Below are 16,770 nucleotides of genomic sequence, written 5' to 3'. Positions count from 1 at the left end.
GGGTGTGGCTAGCTGATGAGGCCTAATAAGGCCGAAATGGGACCATCCTAGTCTCCCTTAATTTTAAAATTCCAGCTAAAAAAAAAACAACATTTAACACATACAGAATATAGTTGTCGGCTATAAATATATTAACTGCCTTGTAGTGGTCCTGGGTCGGGCCTAGAGGCAAAAAGGAGCTGTGACGTTCCTTAAATATACCAGGGTGATCCGACATAAGGTCTCCCTTAATTTTAAAATTCCAGCTATAAACATTTAACACATACAAAATATAGTTTGTCGGCTATAAATATATTACTGCCTTGCAGTGGCCCTAGGTTGGGCCTATAGGCAAAAAAAGGAGCTGTGACGTTCCTTAAAAATATACCAGGGTGATTCGACATAAGAAAAAACATATACCCCTCCCTGGTACAGAGCTGAGAGGATTCAGATCGGATGGGTCTAATTGCTAGCTCTCTGCTTTACAATGCAGAAGCTTCCCAGATCGAATCCCAGTAAAAGAGTGGGTGTGGCCAGCTGATGAGGCCTAATAAGGCCGAAATAGATCTATCCTGGTCTCCCTTAATTTTAAAATTCCAGCTATAAACATTTAACATATATATATATATATATATATATATATATATATATATATATATATATATATGTTAAATGTATTTTTAGCTGTATATATAGTTGTCGGCTATAAATATATTAACTGCCTCGTAGTGGCCCTGGGTTGGGCCTAGAGGCAAAAAGGAGCTGTGACGTTCCTTAAATAGACCAGGGTGATCCGACATAAGAAAAACATATATATATATATATATATATATATAATTCTCTGCCTTACAAGGCAAAAGCCCGAGATCAAATCCTAGTAAGGGTATGGCTAGCTGATGAGGCCAGAACAAGGCCGAAATAGTGCTATCCTAGTCTTCCTTAATTTTAAAAATTCAGCAAAAAACACGTGATACATATATATTTTGTTCTGTACAAAGTTGAATGTGCACAACAGCATGTGAAATTGATTGCCAATCAGGGTTGTTTCCTAAGTGGACAGTTTGATTTCACAGAAGTTTGATTTACTTGGAGTTATATTGTTTAAGGTTTCCTTTTACTTTTTTGAGCTGTGTATATATACAGTATATATATATATATATTGTAGATTGTTGTGAGTTCTAATTTTTCCCCGTGTAATATTTTGAGTGTCTTTGCAATGTTTCGGTGAAATCACATTCACCATCATCAGGCTGAAGTTATTGGCTTCATGCTGTTTTGAGTATGGTTTCTTTGCAACTGCCATTTGTTCCTTATAAATAGTGATGGGGGTGGAGTTCTGGTTCAATATATTTATATATATCGTATGTTTCAGTGTATAAGATGCATCTTTTTACCTCCAAAAAAATGCCAAAAACTGGGTGCGTCTTATACAACGAAGGTTGCGGGGGGGGGAGTTGGGTGGTGGTCAGCAGCGGCGGCAGCAGCCTCCCCGTAGTCCTGCTTTTCCCATGGTTTGGCAGCTGACGCCGGCCGCCATTGCCAAACTGCGTGAGAAACTGCTACAGCCAGACTACAGGAAGGCTGCTGCCACTGCTGCTCCTCTCCGCGGGCTACTTCCCCTCGCAGGGTTTGGTATAAGCTACTTCGCGACCCCCACCGCCCGCCTTAGGAGAGAGCAAGAAACTCTTTGCAATCATGGGGACGGAACTGCGTCTGCCCCCTCCTTCCCCGGTGCCCAAACAAGGGGATTCCCTTGGCCCATTCTCCTTCTGCAGTGGTCTACTGACGGTAGCTGAAGAAACTCAGCCTTGCAAGATCAAGGCGGGCCGACGATGGAGAAGGCTAAGCGCGCAGGCAGCTCTCAGACAGGTGGGCTGAGTCTGGGTGCTCTGCGCGGGGCTCTGCCAGTGGGCTGGCCCTGTTTTCGCCCGTCCATTGGATGATTAGGCGGTAGGGGACCCTGCAGGGCCATTTCCATGGCAGCAGCCTGGAACATGGATGCGCAAAAGGTCCCTGGGACAAGGCAAGCACTGCGTTCTTTCCTTTGGGGTAAGAGCGACTGGCATTTGGGACAATCTCTGAGCACTGAGAAATGCTGCTTCCCGTAGTCCGGTGAATTCAGCAGCAATTCCTCCCGGCGAGCCATAGGCTAGCTAGCGCTGCAGACGACGATAGGCAGCGTCTGCCACCACCACCACCACCCTGAAAATACCCTGATGGTGGGCTGGCCCTGTCCCCCGAGTTTCCCATTCGGCCCCTGCGGGGAGGAGAAGCCACTTGGATCCTTCAAAGGGGCACCCCGAACAAGAAAGCGCGCAGCGAGCTTTCTCCTTGCCTCCCAAACTCCTTCTGACTCTGCATGGTAAGAAGCGGCAGCGGCAGCAGCAGCCCAGAGCTTTTAGACACGGTGGAGCCTTCTTTCGGTTTTTGGATGTGGGTGACCTGAAAAAATCCTCCTCCGGGGCTAAAGGAGAGCGTGGTGGGGATTTGGGGGCAAGGGCTTGGCTCTCCTTGCTCCTATCGGGGATGCGGGACATTTATACGCACATGCAGAGGGGGGCGTGAGAGAGCGGACACACACACACACCACACACGCACACACACACACACACAGACAGACAGATACAGAAAGAGTTGGAAGGGACTCTGTACTGTAGGTCATCTGGTCCAGGAGTCTCCAAAGTTGGCCACTTTAGGACTTGTGGACTTCAATTCCCAGAGTTCCTCAGCCCAGTGAAAATTGGAGTAGTCAAGAGAGAGGTCTTTGAAAACCTCATGGTATAGTAGTAACATTAAGGCAACTTCAGCAGGGAACTGTAATTGCAAATGATTCTATCACTAGCCATTTCTGTGACTAAAGGAACAACTAACAAAATGAATTGTCCTTGTTTGTTTGTTTGAGTCAGGGGTTAGGAGTGCAAGGGTCTTCAAACCTGGCAAGTTTAAGGCTTGTGGACTTCACTCCCATTTCTGAGCTAGCATGACTGGTGGAGGAATTCTGGAAGTTGAAGTCCACAAGTCTTGAAGCTGTCAAGTTTAAAGTTTGTAAAAAGTGTACGTGATTTTAAAAAGTGTGCATGGTTTAAAACAATACACATGGTTGTAAAAAGTATTCTGCTATACTGGTATTTTATTAAACAATATAAAACACCATTTAGTTCAGAATGCTTTTTTCCTTGTTTTCCTCCTCTAAAATCTAGGTGCATCTTATATACCGGTGTGTCTTATATACGGAAAAATACCGTATATAAATGCTTTAATTGCTACTTCACTGAAGAAACACACAGTGAAACCCAACATTTCCCCATTCTCTTCCATCATAATTATTGTTTGTATTCCAAGAAGGACTACAGTTATAATCAATGCTTTTTTCCTAGGGCAAAAACAACAACAGTTGTATGATCTGTTTTAAATGTATATATAATTTCAGTTTCCATAAATCACATGAGAAAATGTGTGATTAACAATCTGTTGTCTCCCTTAAAAACCTAGAATAGCAAGTGACATGCAAAGGCATCATTCCTTTAAGACAGAAACAAAGTGGCAGGAAGAAACGGAAGCTGAAAATATTATTTGCTTGCAAAAGTTTGCTTGATCTTATCCCTCCCCCCAATATTGGTTTTTTAAATAAGTGATCATACCTTTACATTTTCTTCCTCTTCCTTAACTACAGTGAGTCCCTGAACTTTCACCAGCTTCTCTTTATCTTGATGCTTTTGGTGCCTAAAAATAAAGCTGAGTTAATGCACAAATACTTGCAGTGCACTGATTCTTGGAGGTTCCCCTGGGATCATTGTGAAACCATTGCCAAAAAGTCAGTTGGGAATACAAACTTTCCCCAAATGTGAATAACTTTCCTGGATGTTACCTTCAAAGGAAGTAACACCATTTCAGAGTTAGTTGTTTGGCTCATTATTTTCGATTTTGATTGTTTTTCTGTCTCCTGTAATTCCTTGAATTTTGACTTACAGTACCTATAGTTTCAACCTTCAGATATTTATTTGCCAGAGATAGGAGGCAAATTATATATATTTGTCACCCATCTTATATTGAAACAACTCTGGGCAGCCTATAGCGTTAAGGAAGCAAAATTATCACCCTTTTTCCTGTCTTGTACTATTGATTTCCAGCATTTTCTTAATCTCCCCAATTGTTCTCCATTTTTCTGGACCTTTTTGAGGTTTTGGCTCTTCTTCCTGAAACAATAATAGAGAATCAATGACTTTCATACATGCAAAAATATATATACACAACGCACATAATGCACATGCACGCACACAAATACCTGGAAATATATATGGAAAAACAAGAACACTTACAGTGCTATGTTGATGAGAAGTCTACACTCATGTATTTATATAAAAATATATAAAACAATTTTTTGTTAAAAAATATGTTAAAAACAAATTTTACAAATGAGATGGTACAGCTACTATTTTTCGAATCTTGCCAATACGTATTGTCGATCAAGAGCAGAATACTCCACCATTCGTCAAGTCACAAAGTAAGTACAGTGGTACCTCTACCTAAGAACGCCTCTACTTAAGAACTTTTCTAGATAAGAACTGGGTGTTCAAGATTTTTTTTGCCACTTTTGAAGAACTATTTTCTACTTAAGAACCTGAGCCTGAAAAATTTCCCAGGAAATTTGAGAGCAGTACGAAGGCCCGGCCAGTTTCCTGCCATCCCCCTTTAATCCTGGCCATCTTGGGCTTTTCTGGGCTGCCAGAGAAGCCTTTTGGTGATGCTTAAGGAGGCTTTGGCAGTCCAGAGCGAACAAAGCATTTTCTTTTCTCTGGCCGCTTGGAGAGGGAATAAACCACTTCGCTGTGGTGACTTCCTCGCGCTGCCTCCCATACACCCGGCGCGAGGTTGTCTCCCAGAGCGTCTGGGCACAGAAAGGCAAAAGGGGGCGCTTTGTCCCAGCCAGATCAACTCGGCTTCACCCAAACTGAGGAGTCACCACAGTGAAGAAAAGGCGCTGGCTACAAAGCGAGCGAATGAGTGAGAGGAGAGGGGAGCCCTTCAGCATGGGAAGGAAGAGGAAGCAGGTAGCAGCAGCAGCCACCGCCTTTCGGTCAAAGGAGTGGGAGGTTCCCCCCTCTCGCCTGCCTGGGTTTTTCTCTCTGGCACAGTGTATGGGAGGGAGCCTTGTGCCGGGTGTATGGGAGACACGTGCTCCTTCTCGCTGCCTCAGAGCCCCTCTTTTTTTTTTAAGCCTTAAAGTTTTGGATTTTTTTGATTCCTCTCACCTCACCTTCTTTCTTTGGCAGCGACTGTCCTCCTCCTCTTCTTCCTCCTCCTCCTCCCACCCAAATTCCGAGCTTTTATTTCTTTCCTAATGGGTTTGCATGCATTATTTGCTTTTACATTAATTCCTATAGGACAAATTGCTTCTGCTTACAAACTTTTCTACTTAAGAACCTAGTCACGGAACAAATTAAGTTCTTAAGTAGAGGTACTGTACCACTGTAGTGTGTCAACTAGAAAATTCTACATTTATCCTATCCCCAAACACATGGAAATGCTTGGGCCCATGAATCTAGGATACAAAGCAATTCTACTGAATTTTTTAAAAAGCTACACTAACAATAAGTTAACTACACTAATTCATACAGTCTGTTCATCCTTCGTCCCATTTGGATATGGTTTAACAGCAAGCCAGCAGCAATTAAACAATGTGTGAGGCTTTCATACTTTTGATCATATAGAAATAAAAACATTATTTCTTAGTCATGATTAAAGCCTCCTTGGAGGTTTCTATTCTAGCTATAGCATACAGAGCCTCCTTATCTAGAATTCCATTTTACTGGAAATTCAATATGCTGCTTACCATTTGTGGCAGTTTTAATTTTCGGACTTCTGCTTCCATTTTCTTTATAGATATTTTTTTCTTTGCCCTTTCTTCCGTTGTTTTCTCCTCTCGCATCTGTGCAAAGAACTTGTCAAAATTCTACCTATTTTATTTTGTACTAAAGACTGGTAAGTTATATTACATAACAAGTCCTGATGGCATAGTGGTTGGAATACAGTATAGTATTGTAAGCAAACAGCCTGGAGTTCCACCTTAATAGACTCAAGGTTGACTCTACTTTTCATTGTTCTAAGATTGGTAAAATGAAGATCCAGACTGTTGGGGACAAAATGCTAAATCTGTAAACCACCCAGAGTGCACTATAAAGCAATATGGGGCAATATATAAGTCTATGTGCTATTGCTGTAATTAATAAAGATTTAGGACTAGAGTGTTGTGGTTAGCTCTGGCCCAGCTCCTGCCCCAAGGACTGTGGATGTGGAGGAGACATCCACATGCTGCAGGCCTGTTTTGCTCCCGGTGGAATCTGATGATGAAGGCTCCTCTGACCAAGAAGACATGAGTGACAGGGAGGAGGAGAGTGTGGCAGACAGCTCAGAAGGAGATCAATTATCTAGCTCCTCCTTGGATTCGGAACAAGAGTTAATGATACAGCCACGCATGCGGAGAGCGATGCATAGGCAGCAACAACTGAGAGATTATTATCAAAGAAAATGAGGCCACCTGTGGTTGGGTGGAGCTGTGGTAATTAGTGAGTCTGCTATAAATAGCAGCCTGTGGGTTTGGCCATTGTGGAGGATTATCTGATCATTGTGTTTCGTGACTGCTTTACTGACTTTGACCTTTTGTGTGCTGCTTTTTCCCCGCTTTGAAACTAAACCAGGGCAAAGTATGTTTCACTTTGTGAAAGAAGAAGGACTGTGAATTGCCTCACAGCTGCAAGCTAAGTATCACAGAACTGATAAGGGATTTGTACAAATTACCAGTTTGTTTGGAGACCATTGCTCTTTGCTATACCAAAAGAGGGCTTAGTTTATGTGAATTTTCATTATAAAGAACATTGTTTTGAATTTTCAAACGTGTGTGTGTCTAAAATTTGTACCTGTGAATTTTTGGGAGGAGTGTACCAGAGAGCCTGACAGAACACTAGAGGGGTATTAAAAGCTAAGATAAACTCTCCTTCAAATTGAATTCAACTCTAGATCATTTTATGGTTATTCCATGTGATTTTCCTTGTAGCAAAGGTCATGGTTTGTTTTCTGTCAATCCAGAGTGTAGAATGTAAAATAATGGATTTAAATTATAGGAAAAAAATTCTGAATGAATATTAGAAAAAAATTCTATCAGTAAGACTAAACTGAAATTGGAACAGATTATTCCAACAAATGGTAGGTTCCCATTCCATGGATGCATTCAAGCATAGAGCACTCATGGAGCACTCAACAAAATGTAACAGCTGCTTGTTTGTTAGAGTTCTGGCTTAATATGATGTTTGAACATTCCATACTAAAAGACAACTGTTCATATGTGCAGACAGTCGTGAAAACAGTCTGTTGTCAGCCATTTTTTACCTTGTCATTTCTTTCATCAAGCTGAGAAAATTTCTGTTCCATTCTCTTCTTTTTTTCTTCCTCCATCTGTTCTACTCGTTCTCGAGCTTGCAATGCCTTTCGCAGTCGCTCTTCACGCTTTCTGTGTAATATGTAGAAAGTACAGCATTTATTCTGATGAAGATTCTTCGTATTGATCACAAAATGTTTACACTGGTAATTTTTCTTATTATTTTTATAAAGATGTATCCACTCCTATAGTGTCCACATTCTGCAAAAGTTGCATTGCACAACAACAATACTGCTAAAAGAAATTTGTCAGTGTAATCCCTATTTGCATGGAGGTATAAATAGTTACTTAACAGTTTTATCTCTTCCAACCGGCGTCTCTTTTCTTCCTCCACTTTCTGCTTTCTATGTTGCTCTGCTTCTTCTTTTTTTCGAAGACTCTCCAGACGCTGGCGCTCCTTTTCCTAAGATGTTATAGAAGATTTATATTAACCGAAGTGGCTGTATTCATTTGTTGCCCAATCGCCAACAATTTTTTCCTCCATACAGTATTTTCTATCCAGATTAAATCACACCAAGGAAATATTGCAGTGCAAATATGAAACACCAGCATGTGCAGAATGACCCATCTCCAAAATAAGAGTGAACAGTGAGTTTTGGGCAGTTAAATGTTTTTAAACAATTTGAAGCACTAAGATGGCAATCCAGAAAAAAAAGAAGTTACTTACAACAAACTCCCCCTTTGTAGAACGAACATAGAAAGAAAAGACAAATCAATTTCCAGGAACATAAATATCTAATGGCTATTTCATTTATCAACATGATTAAATAACAGGCCTATCTACATCAGTGAAGCAAAAGACTCTAGAAAAATGCAATACAGTGATCCCCCGATCATTGCGAGGGTTCCGTTCCAGGACCCCCCGCAATGAGCGGGTTTTCGCGAAGTAGCGCTGCGGAAGTAAAAACACCATCTGCGCATGTGCAGATGGTGTTTTTACTTCCGCCGCAGCAGCGAGGCTTCTCCGCTGACTCCTGGCGAACTTCCCCGCTTTAGGAGTCAGCGGAGAAGCGGCGCACCTGTTTTAAAACGATCGGAGCCGGCCTGGGGGGGCTTTCCAGCAACCCCCGAGCCCGGGTTGGGGGTTCGGGGGTTGCTGGAAAGCCCCCCCAGGCCGGCTCCGATCGTTTTAAAACAGGTGCGCCGCTTGTCCGCTGACTCCTAAAGCGGGGAAGTTCGCCAGGAGTCAGCGGAGAAGCGGCGCGCGTGTTTTAAAACGTTGCAGCCGGCCTGGGGGGCTCGGGGGCAAGCCCCCGAGCCCCCCAGGCCAGCTGCGACGTTTTAAAACGCGCGCCGCTTCGCAGCTGTCTCCTGAAGCTGAACGCGGAAGTTAGCGTTCGGCTTCAGGAGACAGCTGCGAAGCGGCGCGCGTGTTTTAAAACGTCGCAGCCGGCCTGGGGGGGCTTTCCAGCAACCCACGAGCCCAGGTTGGGGGCTCGGTGGTTGCTGGAAAGCCCCCCCAGGCCGGCTCCGATCGTTTTAAAACACGCGCGCCGCTTCTCCGCTGACTCCTGGCGAACTTCCCGGGCGAAGGGCGAAGGGCGGGCGAGCGGCAAACGGCGGGCGAAGGGCGGGTGGCCGGGCGAAGGGCGGGCGAGCGGCGAACGGCGGGTGGCCGGGCGAACGGCGGGCGAGCGGGTGCTGGGGGGGGCTTCGCCCTCCCACCAGCAAGAGGGGGAAGACCCAGGGAAGCCGCCCAGCAGCTGATCTGCCCGGCGCCATCTACGCATGTGTGCCCATAGAAAAAAGGGCACGCATGCGCAGATGGTGTTTTGACTTCCGGGTTGAAAAATCGCAAATTAGCCTGTTCGCAATGGTCGGGAACGCAATAACCGGGGGATCACTGTACATTAGTACCTCTAGATATGAGTTTAATTCGTTCCAGAAGGGAGCTTGTATGTCGAACAACTCGTATCTGGAACAAATGGCTTTAGACTTTGTTTTTCCCCTCCGAGATAACCAGAAGCAAGGATTCTTGCGCCACCTAGTGGACGCTCGGCTCGTATCCCGAATTTGAGCTCGGGTCTCGAAAAGAAATTTCTCTCCCCTCGTGGCTCGTATCTTGGAATACTCGCATGTGGAACAGCTCGTATCTAGAGGTACTACTGTATAGCAGCAGGCTCAGAATAAATACCTTCATTATCCTTTGCACATAGCAGGCAAGGACTTCAGCATTGAAAGTACTGTATATTACTTCAACCCCTACTTTGAAGAGATTTCAGATACATTTCAAGTAAGTCTAGAGTCTGAGCAAAACAAGAGACTTCATTTGCTGACTTACTTTGTGTCTATTTCAACTTGGTTTCTCTGGGAGGAGGGGAAGAGAAGGGGGCAGGTGTGGGGAGAAACAGCTGACCACATTTAGTTTTTCTTAACTAGTCTCCTCAATGGACCTCCCCCTATTCTCATAGTTCCATTTTCTGATATTTTATATAATCAATGTCTTCACTCTGGTGCAAGAATGTGGTTTAAGGAGCTGTAACTCTTCAAGCATAGAATTGACTTATAATAATACAATAATATCATAACTAATATAATTAGTAACTAGTTTTCCTATATTCATCTCATTCATATCTCTCTCTCTCTCACACACACACACACACAACCACACACCGCGACTCTTAGACCTGCAACGTGACACAGGAGTTAAACTTAGACTCCATCATGAAGAATACTTTCTCTGCCATAAAGATCTGGTTTCTCTAACTAATTTTATCACAAATTCCTGATTGTCATTACGTATTTCTAAGCTTAAATTTAAAAAACCTCTTACCTTGGTAGCAGATCTACAGGGAGTACTATGTTTGGGGATTTTGTTTCCTGAAGACCCAGGAGATTTGAGAAGATGACTCTTTTGCATGGATTGAAAGAAGTTTTTGAAGGGTCGTATTATCTGTCAAAAAAGTATGCATGCTTTTATTGCTTCAGCATTACACACAAGAGTATATCAATAGGATATTTACCTACCTTGGATGGGCCAGATGTTGGCTGCATTTTCATTGCAGAATTGGATGTGGTTATATGACTGAAAGGACTAGGATTTTTATTTTCTGTGCATGAAGGAGCAGGTAGGTCTTCCACTGCTTGTCTATAACTTTGCTTCCTGGGAGAGGGCGGGAGATGAATACACAAAATTTTCTCAGTTGCAGAGTGTACGAATTCTTGCTTAATGCATTAACTTAAGACTTTTACTATTCAGCATACCCAAAAAGTTTGGGAGTGTGCCTTCAAAAACTAGTGTCTTCAAAAGACAAAATGGAAAATCTTGAAAAAGTCTTAAAGTTGGAGAAAAGAGAAAAATAGAGGGAAGAAGGGGTCATTTCTGGGAAGTGACATGCACGTGCAAAATGTACACTTTTGTCGCAATGCGAATGGGTGGGGAAGGTAAGTAAGACCCACTCCGGTATGCATCTATAAAGCATTGAAATTAAAACGTTCTACTTTCATGAGCTATGGTTCCAACTGTTCCCAAGATTCTGTTTCATAAAAAAAACCCAGTGGTAATAATTTCAACCCATGGACCACATTTATAAGTTTTATCTTATTTTAATATTGTATCATCACTGGTATCACTTGTATTTTAATACTGTATCATTTATAGCAGAAATGTATTTATTTATATCCTGCCTTTAATATTTTTGTTAATAACTCTAGGTGATGAACATACAGTGGTACCTCTACATAAGAATGCCTCTACTTACGAACTTTTCTAGATAAGAACTGGGTGTTCAAGATTTTTTTACCTCTTCTCAAGAACCATTTTCTACTTATAAACCCGAGCCTCCGAAACAGTAACCAGGGATAAGCCTCCATGGGGCCTCTCTAGGAATCTCCTGGGAGGAAACAGGGCCGGAAAAGGTGGGGAGAAACCTCTTTGGGGCCTCTCTAGGAATCTCCTGGGAGGAAACAGGGCCAGAAAAGGCAGGGAGAAGCCTCTGTGGGGCCTCTCTAGGAATCTCCTGGGAGGAAACAGGGCCAGAAAAGGCAGGGAGAAGCCTCCGTGGGGCCTCTCTAGGAATCTCCTGGGAGGAAACAGGGCCAGAAAAGGCGGGGAGAAACCTCTGTGGGGCCTCTCTAGGAATCTCCTGGGAGGAAACGGGGTAGGAAAAAGCAGGGAGAAGCCTCTGTGGGGCTTCTCTAGGAATCTTCTGGGAGGAAACAGGGCCGGAAAAGGTGGAAGAAGCCTCTGTGGGGCTTCTCTAGGAATCTCCTGGGAGGAAACAGGGCCTCCACCCTCCCTGTGATTTCCCCAATCGCACACATTATTTGCTTTTACATTGATTCCTATGGGAAAAATGGCTTCTTCTTACAAACTTAAGAATATGGTCACAGAACGAATTAAGTTCGTAAGTAGAGGTACCACTGTACTGAGGTGAAGAGCTACTTCAGACTCCTTTTGCCTTCTATTTTCCCCACAACAGCAATCCTATTAGGAGAGTTGGACTGAGAGAGTGTAACTGTTCCAAAGTCACTCAGCTGACTTTCATGGATCACTGTCTCATGGTTTCTAGCCTGATGCCATAAGCACTAGACTAAATAGAATTAGTATATGCAGCTATTATTTCTATACTCAAACCATAACATTAATCTTCCAGTATTTTAATTTATTACCAATCCCCTCTCCTCCAAAATTGGGTATAGGAAAAGTTTAGATAGCTGGCAAATAGTCATTTCTAAATTCAACATTCTATAATACTCAATGTCATGAGAGGATTGTAGTTCCAAATAATTTCTTATTGATATAATTAAACCATTCATATTTTATTTCATAAATGTAATACTGACAGGTAAATGTTAATCAAGAGAGTATGATTTATATTCTTTAAGTTTGTTAACAAGTTCTCCAACATGCTATTTGAGACGAAAGCCAGCAGTGAGCACAGTAAAAACAAGATATTAACTTCAATATTATTTGAAATTGTTCACCCTGAAAGATATGCTGCCCATGTTATTAAATTTATTCATTATTTATTTATTCGATTTTTATGCCGCCCTTCTCCTTAGATTCAAGGCGGCTTACAACATGTTAGCAATAGCACTTTGTAACAGAGCCAGCCTATTGCCCCCACAATCCAGGTCCTCATTTTACCCACCTCGGAAGGATGGAAGGCTGAGTCAACCTTGAGCCGGTGATGAGATTTGAACCGCTGACCTACAGATCTACAGTCAGCTTCAGTGGCCTGCAGTACAGCACTCTACCTGCTGCGCCACCCCAGCTCTATCATTTCACTCTATTAAATTCAATGAGGAGGTTCTCACTGAAGCAATCTAGACTATAATGCCTGTAACAGTCTGACAACCAGAAAAATTCACAAGTTTACAGGAAATCTTTATTTTAAAAATGCTCGTAACCTAAAAGACAAATATTGAATATAAACGCTAGCTAGCTTCTAAGAAGCTTCTAACTGCTTCACTGTTAGGTAACTGCCCAGAATGATTACTGTTCTGAATTCTGAGAAACCATTCCAAGGAGGAAGGGAGGGAGGAATACCAGATATTCTGCATTTGTTCATGGGCACTGTTGTCCCTGGCTAAATCTTCAGAATTACTGATGTGGGAATCAATAATGGTAGTCTCAAGTTTGTCTGCAAGAAAAGCACAATTAATAAGAGAAGTCTTGTCACAAAATCCATCTTTTTGCCTAATAAAAACAGCTAAATTGAAGTAAAGCATATATTGTGGGCAGAATTTGTTGCTAGTAGCACTAATAGAAGCAGAATGACTATATCAAGAGTAAAAAGTGCTTCATAGATTTTTTTTTAATTATAGTGATAAGATGCTAAATATACTACAGTAGTCCCTCGCTATACCGCGCTTCACCTACTGCGGCTTCACTTCATCACGGGTTTCTGAGGAAGTCGATCGGCAGATTTAAACAGCCCGCCGAACTCAATCGGCAGGTTTTTCAAACAAAAAAAAAATCTAAAATTGTAAATACTGTATTTAAATACTGTATCTAAAATAAATACTGTGTGGGAAGGGTTTATAAACACTTAAAACAATGAAAACTTACCAAACAATTACAATATAAATACTTAAATAAGTACTATCAGTCGATAAATTCCCCATCGCGGATTTCACCTATCGCGGCCAGGTCTGGAACGTAACACCAGCGATAGGTGAGGGACTACTGTACTAGCAAATATAATGACAACTGTTTATGTTAAAAATAGAAGTCTAGACAAAGATCATACACGTAAAAATTGTATAGGGAAAAACAGAATAATTTGCTTGAGGGTTTTAATAGCATTTAATCTGTCTATGACATTATTTACCTTTACTGCAAGTCTTGTCTTGGTACCTCTCAAATTGTATTGGACTGGGCACAGGGGTGCTAACAACTAGACAAGGTGCATCCAGAGCACAAGGCTCTTTTTGTAGACTGTTCAGAGACTAAGAAAAAACAATGTATTATTTTTGTACTTTCTAGATAAAAGGTATATCGAAGAATATTGCTCTTACCATATTTTCCCATTTCTGGGCTCTCGTTTTAAGAGGAATATATGCATCAAGGTGCTACTTAATTAGAAAAATTGGGGGAACAAATTAAAGCAGCAGAGCTATCAATGGGAACAGTTGCAAGAGGGGTTATCTTTCATTGTTAAATAAGTAACATTTCACATAATACTGTATGTCATTAAAGGTAGCAGCTCTTAGCTGACTTTTTCTGTTCTTAAAAAAGATGGACAGTGCTTGGGTGGGATGACAAATGGAAATAATCAGTAATAGCCAATGGCAAACCATATCTACATTAAGAAAGAAACATCTACATTTTTCATTAGGTATTTAACTCCACTATATGTAAGTAAAGGGAGCCTTTACTTACATATAAATACAATAACAATAATTTCTCACTGTGTCCAAGGAAGGAAAAGAGGAATGCCATAACATCCTGTTAATTGTCTATTTTCCATTTTCAAGAAAAGCAAAATTACTGGTTAGTACTAAGTAAGAGAAACCTAGTCAAAGCCTTGAAAATACTTGCCAGGAAGAGGAGTGTAAATATGTGTTACATGTGAAAATCAAACACTTTTTCTGAACTTTCCTCAATCTAAAAAGACTAAATGCATGGACTGAGATTGAAATGACACTCCATAAAACTATCATCTGCAATTTAGCCCAGACATATAAACTACTTCATAAAACAGAATACCTTGCTTTAAAAAGTCTTTTTGTAGCAATATTTATTTATTTATTTATTTATTTATTATTTATTTATTTATTTATTAGATTTGTATGCTGCCCCTCTCCATAGACTCGGGACGGCTAACAACAGTAATAAAACAACATATAACAAATCTAATATTTAAAATAACTAAAAACCCTTATTAAAAACCAAACATACACACAAACATACCATGCATAAATTGTATAGGCCTGGGGGGAATGAATATCTCAATTCCCCCATGCCTGATGACAGAGGTGGGTTTTAAGGAGCTTACAAAAGGCAAGGAGGGTGGGGGTAATTGTGATCTCTGGGGGGAGCTGATTCCAGAGAGTCGGGGCCGCCACAGAGAAGGATCTTCCCCTGGTCCCCGCCAAACGACATTGTTTAGTCAACGGGACCCAGAGAAGGCCAACTCTGTGGCACCTAACTGGTCGCTGGGATTCGTGCAGCAGAAGGCGGTCCCGTAGATACCTTGCCTAGGTAAATAGAGATTAAATATATCCCACACTTTGAAGTAGTAACTTCAAATTACTTCATTTACTTGATTGCTCACCATTTTATACAATGCTAAAGTCCCTTAAATAAAATAACTGGGCAACACTAATTTGTCACAAAAGACACATATGAATGGAAAATAAATGTCAAATAAAAGCATTTTCTCAAAGGCATATTAGGTATTAAACTGCAGTGTTGAAGTTGAAAGCTATGCTGAATATCGTATTTATTTTCTGCCCCAGCAGATCTTGCATGTTTAGTTGAACCTAAAGCCATTGATTTCAGGAGAGTTGGACATTCTCACATCTCAACAGAATTAAAACTCATGCATCCCAATAAGATGACATGAAGCACTAGTCACCCACAACCTTGACTAAATAATTAACTGGTATGGTAAATTCAACTGTACAACTTTAGAGCTATCTTAAGAATTGTGATCACAGTTGAGAGAACTGCATTAAAGGCAAAAGGCAATCCATCATGTAAACCCAAATAGGTACATCTTCAAGATTTTACCTCTCCTAATTCAGTATTCTGTGTCGAAGACCTATAGAGAGAATTTAAGCAATATTAGCCATTCATTTTTCCAGTTTTCACTAAATGTAGCACTTCTATTTCACTTCTATATTTAAACCACATTTATTCACCAATTCATTCTTGGCCCTACTTCTTTCTATTTTACTACATATTTCTTATGCAACTCATTCCCATTGCAGCCAAATTATATTAACATTTCTTCTAACATATCTAGCTCTCATTTCCACATAAGACAGTGAGCACAAGAATACTCTTAAATACAACTATTTGCATTTTTTTCAAAAAATCCTCACAACAATTCATGCACTATTATCTTTTACATTATCTATGTACCTTATTTTTCCTTTCATTTCGTAGTAAACTTACTAAGATAATTTATTTCCTCTTGATTTTTATTTTTTAGGTATAACTGGCAATCATCCTTCATTCCATTTTCCTCATTACCTATCTCATCTTCAGTATCTTAATTTTCAGTATGATTCATATTCAATGTATCATATAATCATATAAAATATATAATCTTTGCTACAATTCTTTGTAGATGCCAACAATAAAACATAATCTCCATACAAGTTTCCTTGAAAATGTTCAACTGAAATGAAAAATGGAATAGGCATTGCTACCAAAAATAATCCTATCTATTAATTGGATTACAATATTTTAATCTAGAAAGATTTTGATTCATGCAGGTATCGTCTATGAATTATTTCTATGGTCAATAGAATTAAGCGCTATTTTATACCTTTAAGAAATCCAAACTAACTCCAAACTTCAAATCCAAAGTCCTCTTCCCAGACTTTAGGAGTCTTTCAGGAGATCAGTATAATATTTAAGATATTTGTCTGATATAAAGGCTTGAATATTTATCATTGCTTAAGCATTCTTATTAATGGCTAAATATTATCAAATTAGTATTCACATGTTCATACTGTTTATGGCATAAGTACAAAGTGAATACAGACAATTTCAAAGGTTTACTGGTTCAGAAAATGTTTGTTGACTCTAGATGAAGTTTAGCAAGGTTTAAATTAACAGAATCCTTTATAGGTTTCCCAGAGTTTGCTTACCCATGTTTGTGGTTTTCATCATTGAAAAATATTTCAGTGGAACTATGGCCTGGAGAATAGAAATGTTAGACTAAATAAATATAGTAAGC

At 40.7% G+C, this 16,770-nt stretch overlaps 2 protein-coding genes across 5 annotated transcripts in view; both read right to left on the bottom strand.

The window, feature by feature from the left end:
• The window catches only part of LOC139175661 (veficolin-1-like), a 940,898-nt gene that overhangs the window by 744,880 nt on the left and 179,248 nt on the right, over positions 1–16,770 (bottom strand). The window lies entirely within an intron of this gene.
• The window catches only part of LOC139175382 (inner centromere protein-like), a 36,280-nt gene that overhangs the window by 13,542 nt on the left and 5,968 nt on the right, over positions 1–16,770 (bottom strand). For all 4 annotated transcript variants that reach the window (XM_070766499.1, XM_070766482.1, XM_070766473.1 and 1 more), the window contains exons 5-16: positions 16,682–16,730; positions 15,594–15,624; positions 13,690–13,807; positions 12,906–12,999; positions 10,382–10,517; positions 10,188–10,307; positions 8,082–8,093; positions 7,708–7,817; positions 7,366–7,486; positions 5,813–5,908; positions 4,078–4,175; positions 3,621–3,702 (exon numbers count right to left, since the gene is read on the bottom strand). In XM_070766499.1, the coding sequence (XP_070622600.1) occupies positions 3,621–3,702; positions 4,078–4,175; positions 5,813–5,908; positions 7,366–7,486; positions 7,708–7,817; positions 8,082–8,093; positions 10,188–10,307; positions 10,382–10,517; positions 12,906–12,999; positions 13,690–13,807; positions 15,594–15,624; positions 16,682–16,730 (1,067 nt within the window). The remainder of the gene's footprint in view (positions 1–3,620; positions 3,703–4,077; positions 4,176–5,812; positions 5,909–7,365; positions 7,487–7,707; positions 7,818–8,081; positions 8,094–10,187; positions 10,308–10,381; positions 10,518–12,905; positions 13,000–13,689; positions 13,808–15,593; positions 15,625–16,681; positions 16,731–16,770) is intronic.

The sequence above is a fragment of the Erythrolamprus reginae genome, chromosome 1 (assembly GCF_031021105.1).
Source record: "Erythrolamprus reginae isolate rEryReg1 chromosome 1, rEryReg1.hap1, whole genome shotgun sequence".
NCBI lineage: Eukaryota > Metazoa > Chordata > Lepidosauria > Squamata > Dipsadidae > Erythrolamprus > Erythrolamprus reginae.
Note: the sequence above shows the minus strand (reverse complement) of the source record. Positions and strands in the feature narration are given on the sequence as shown.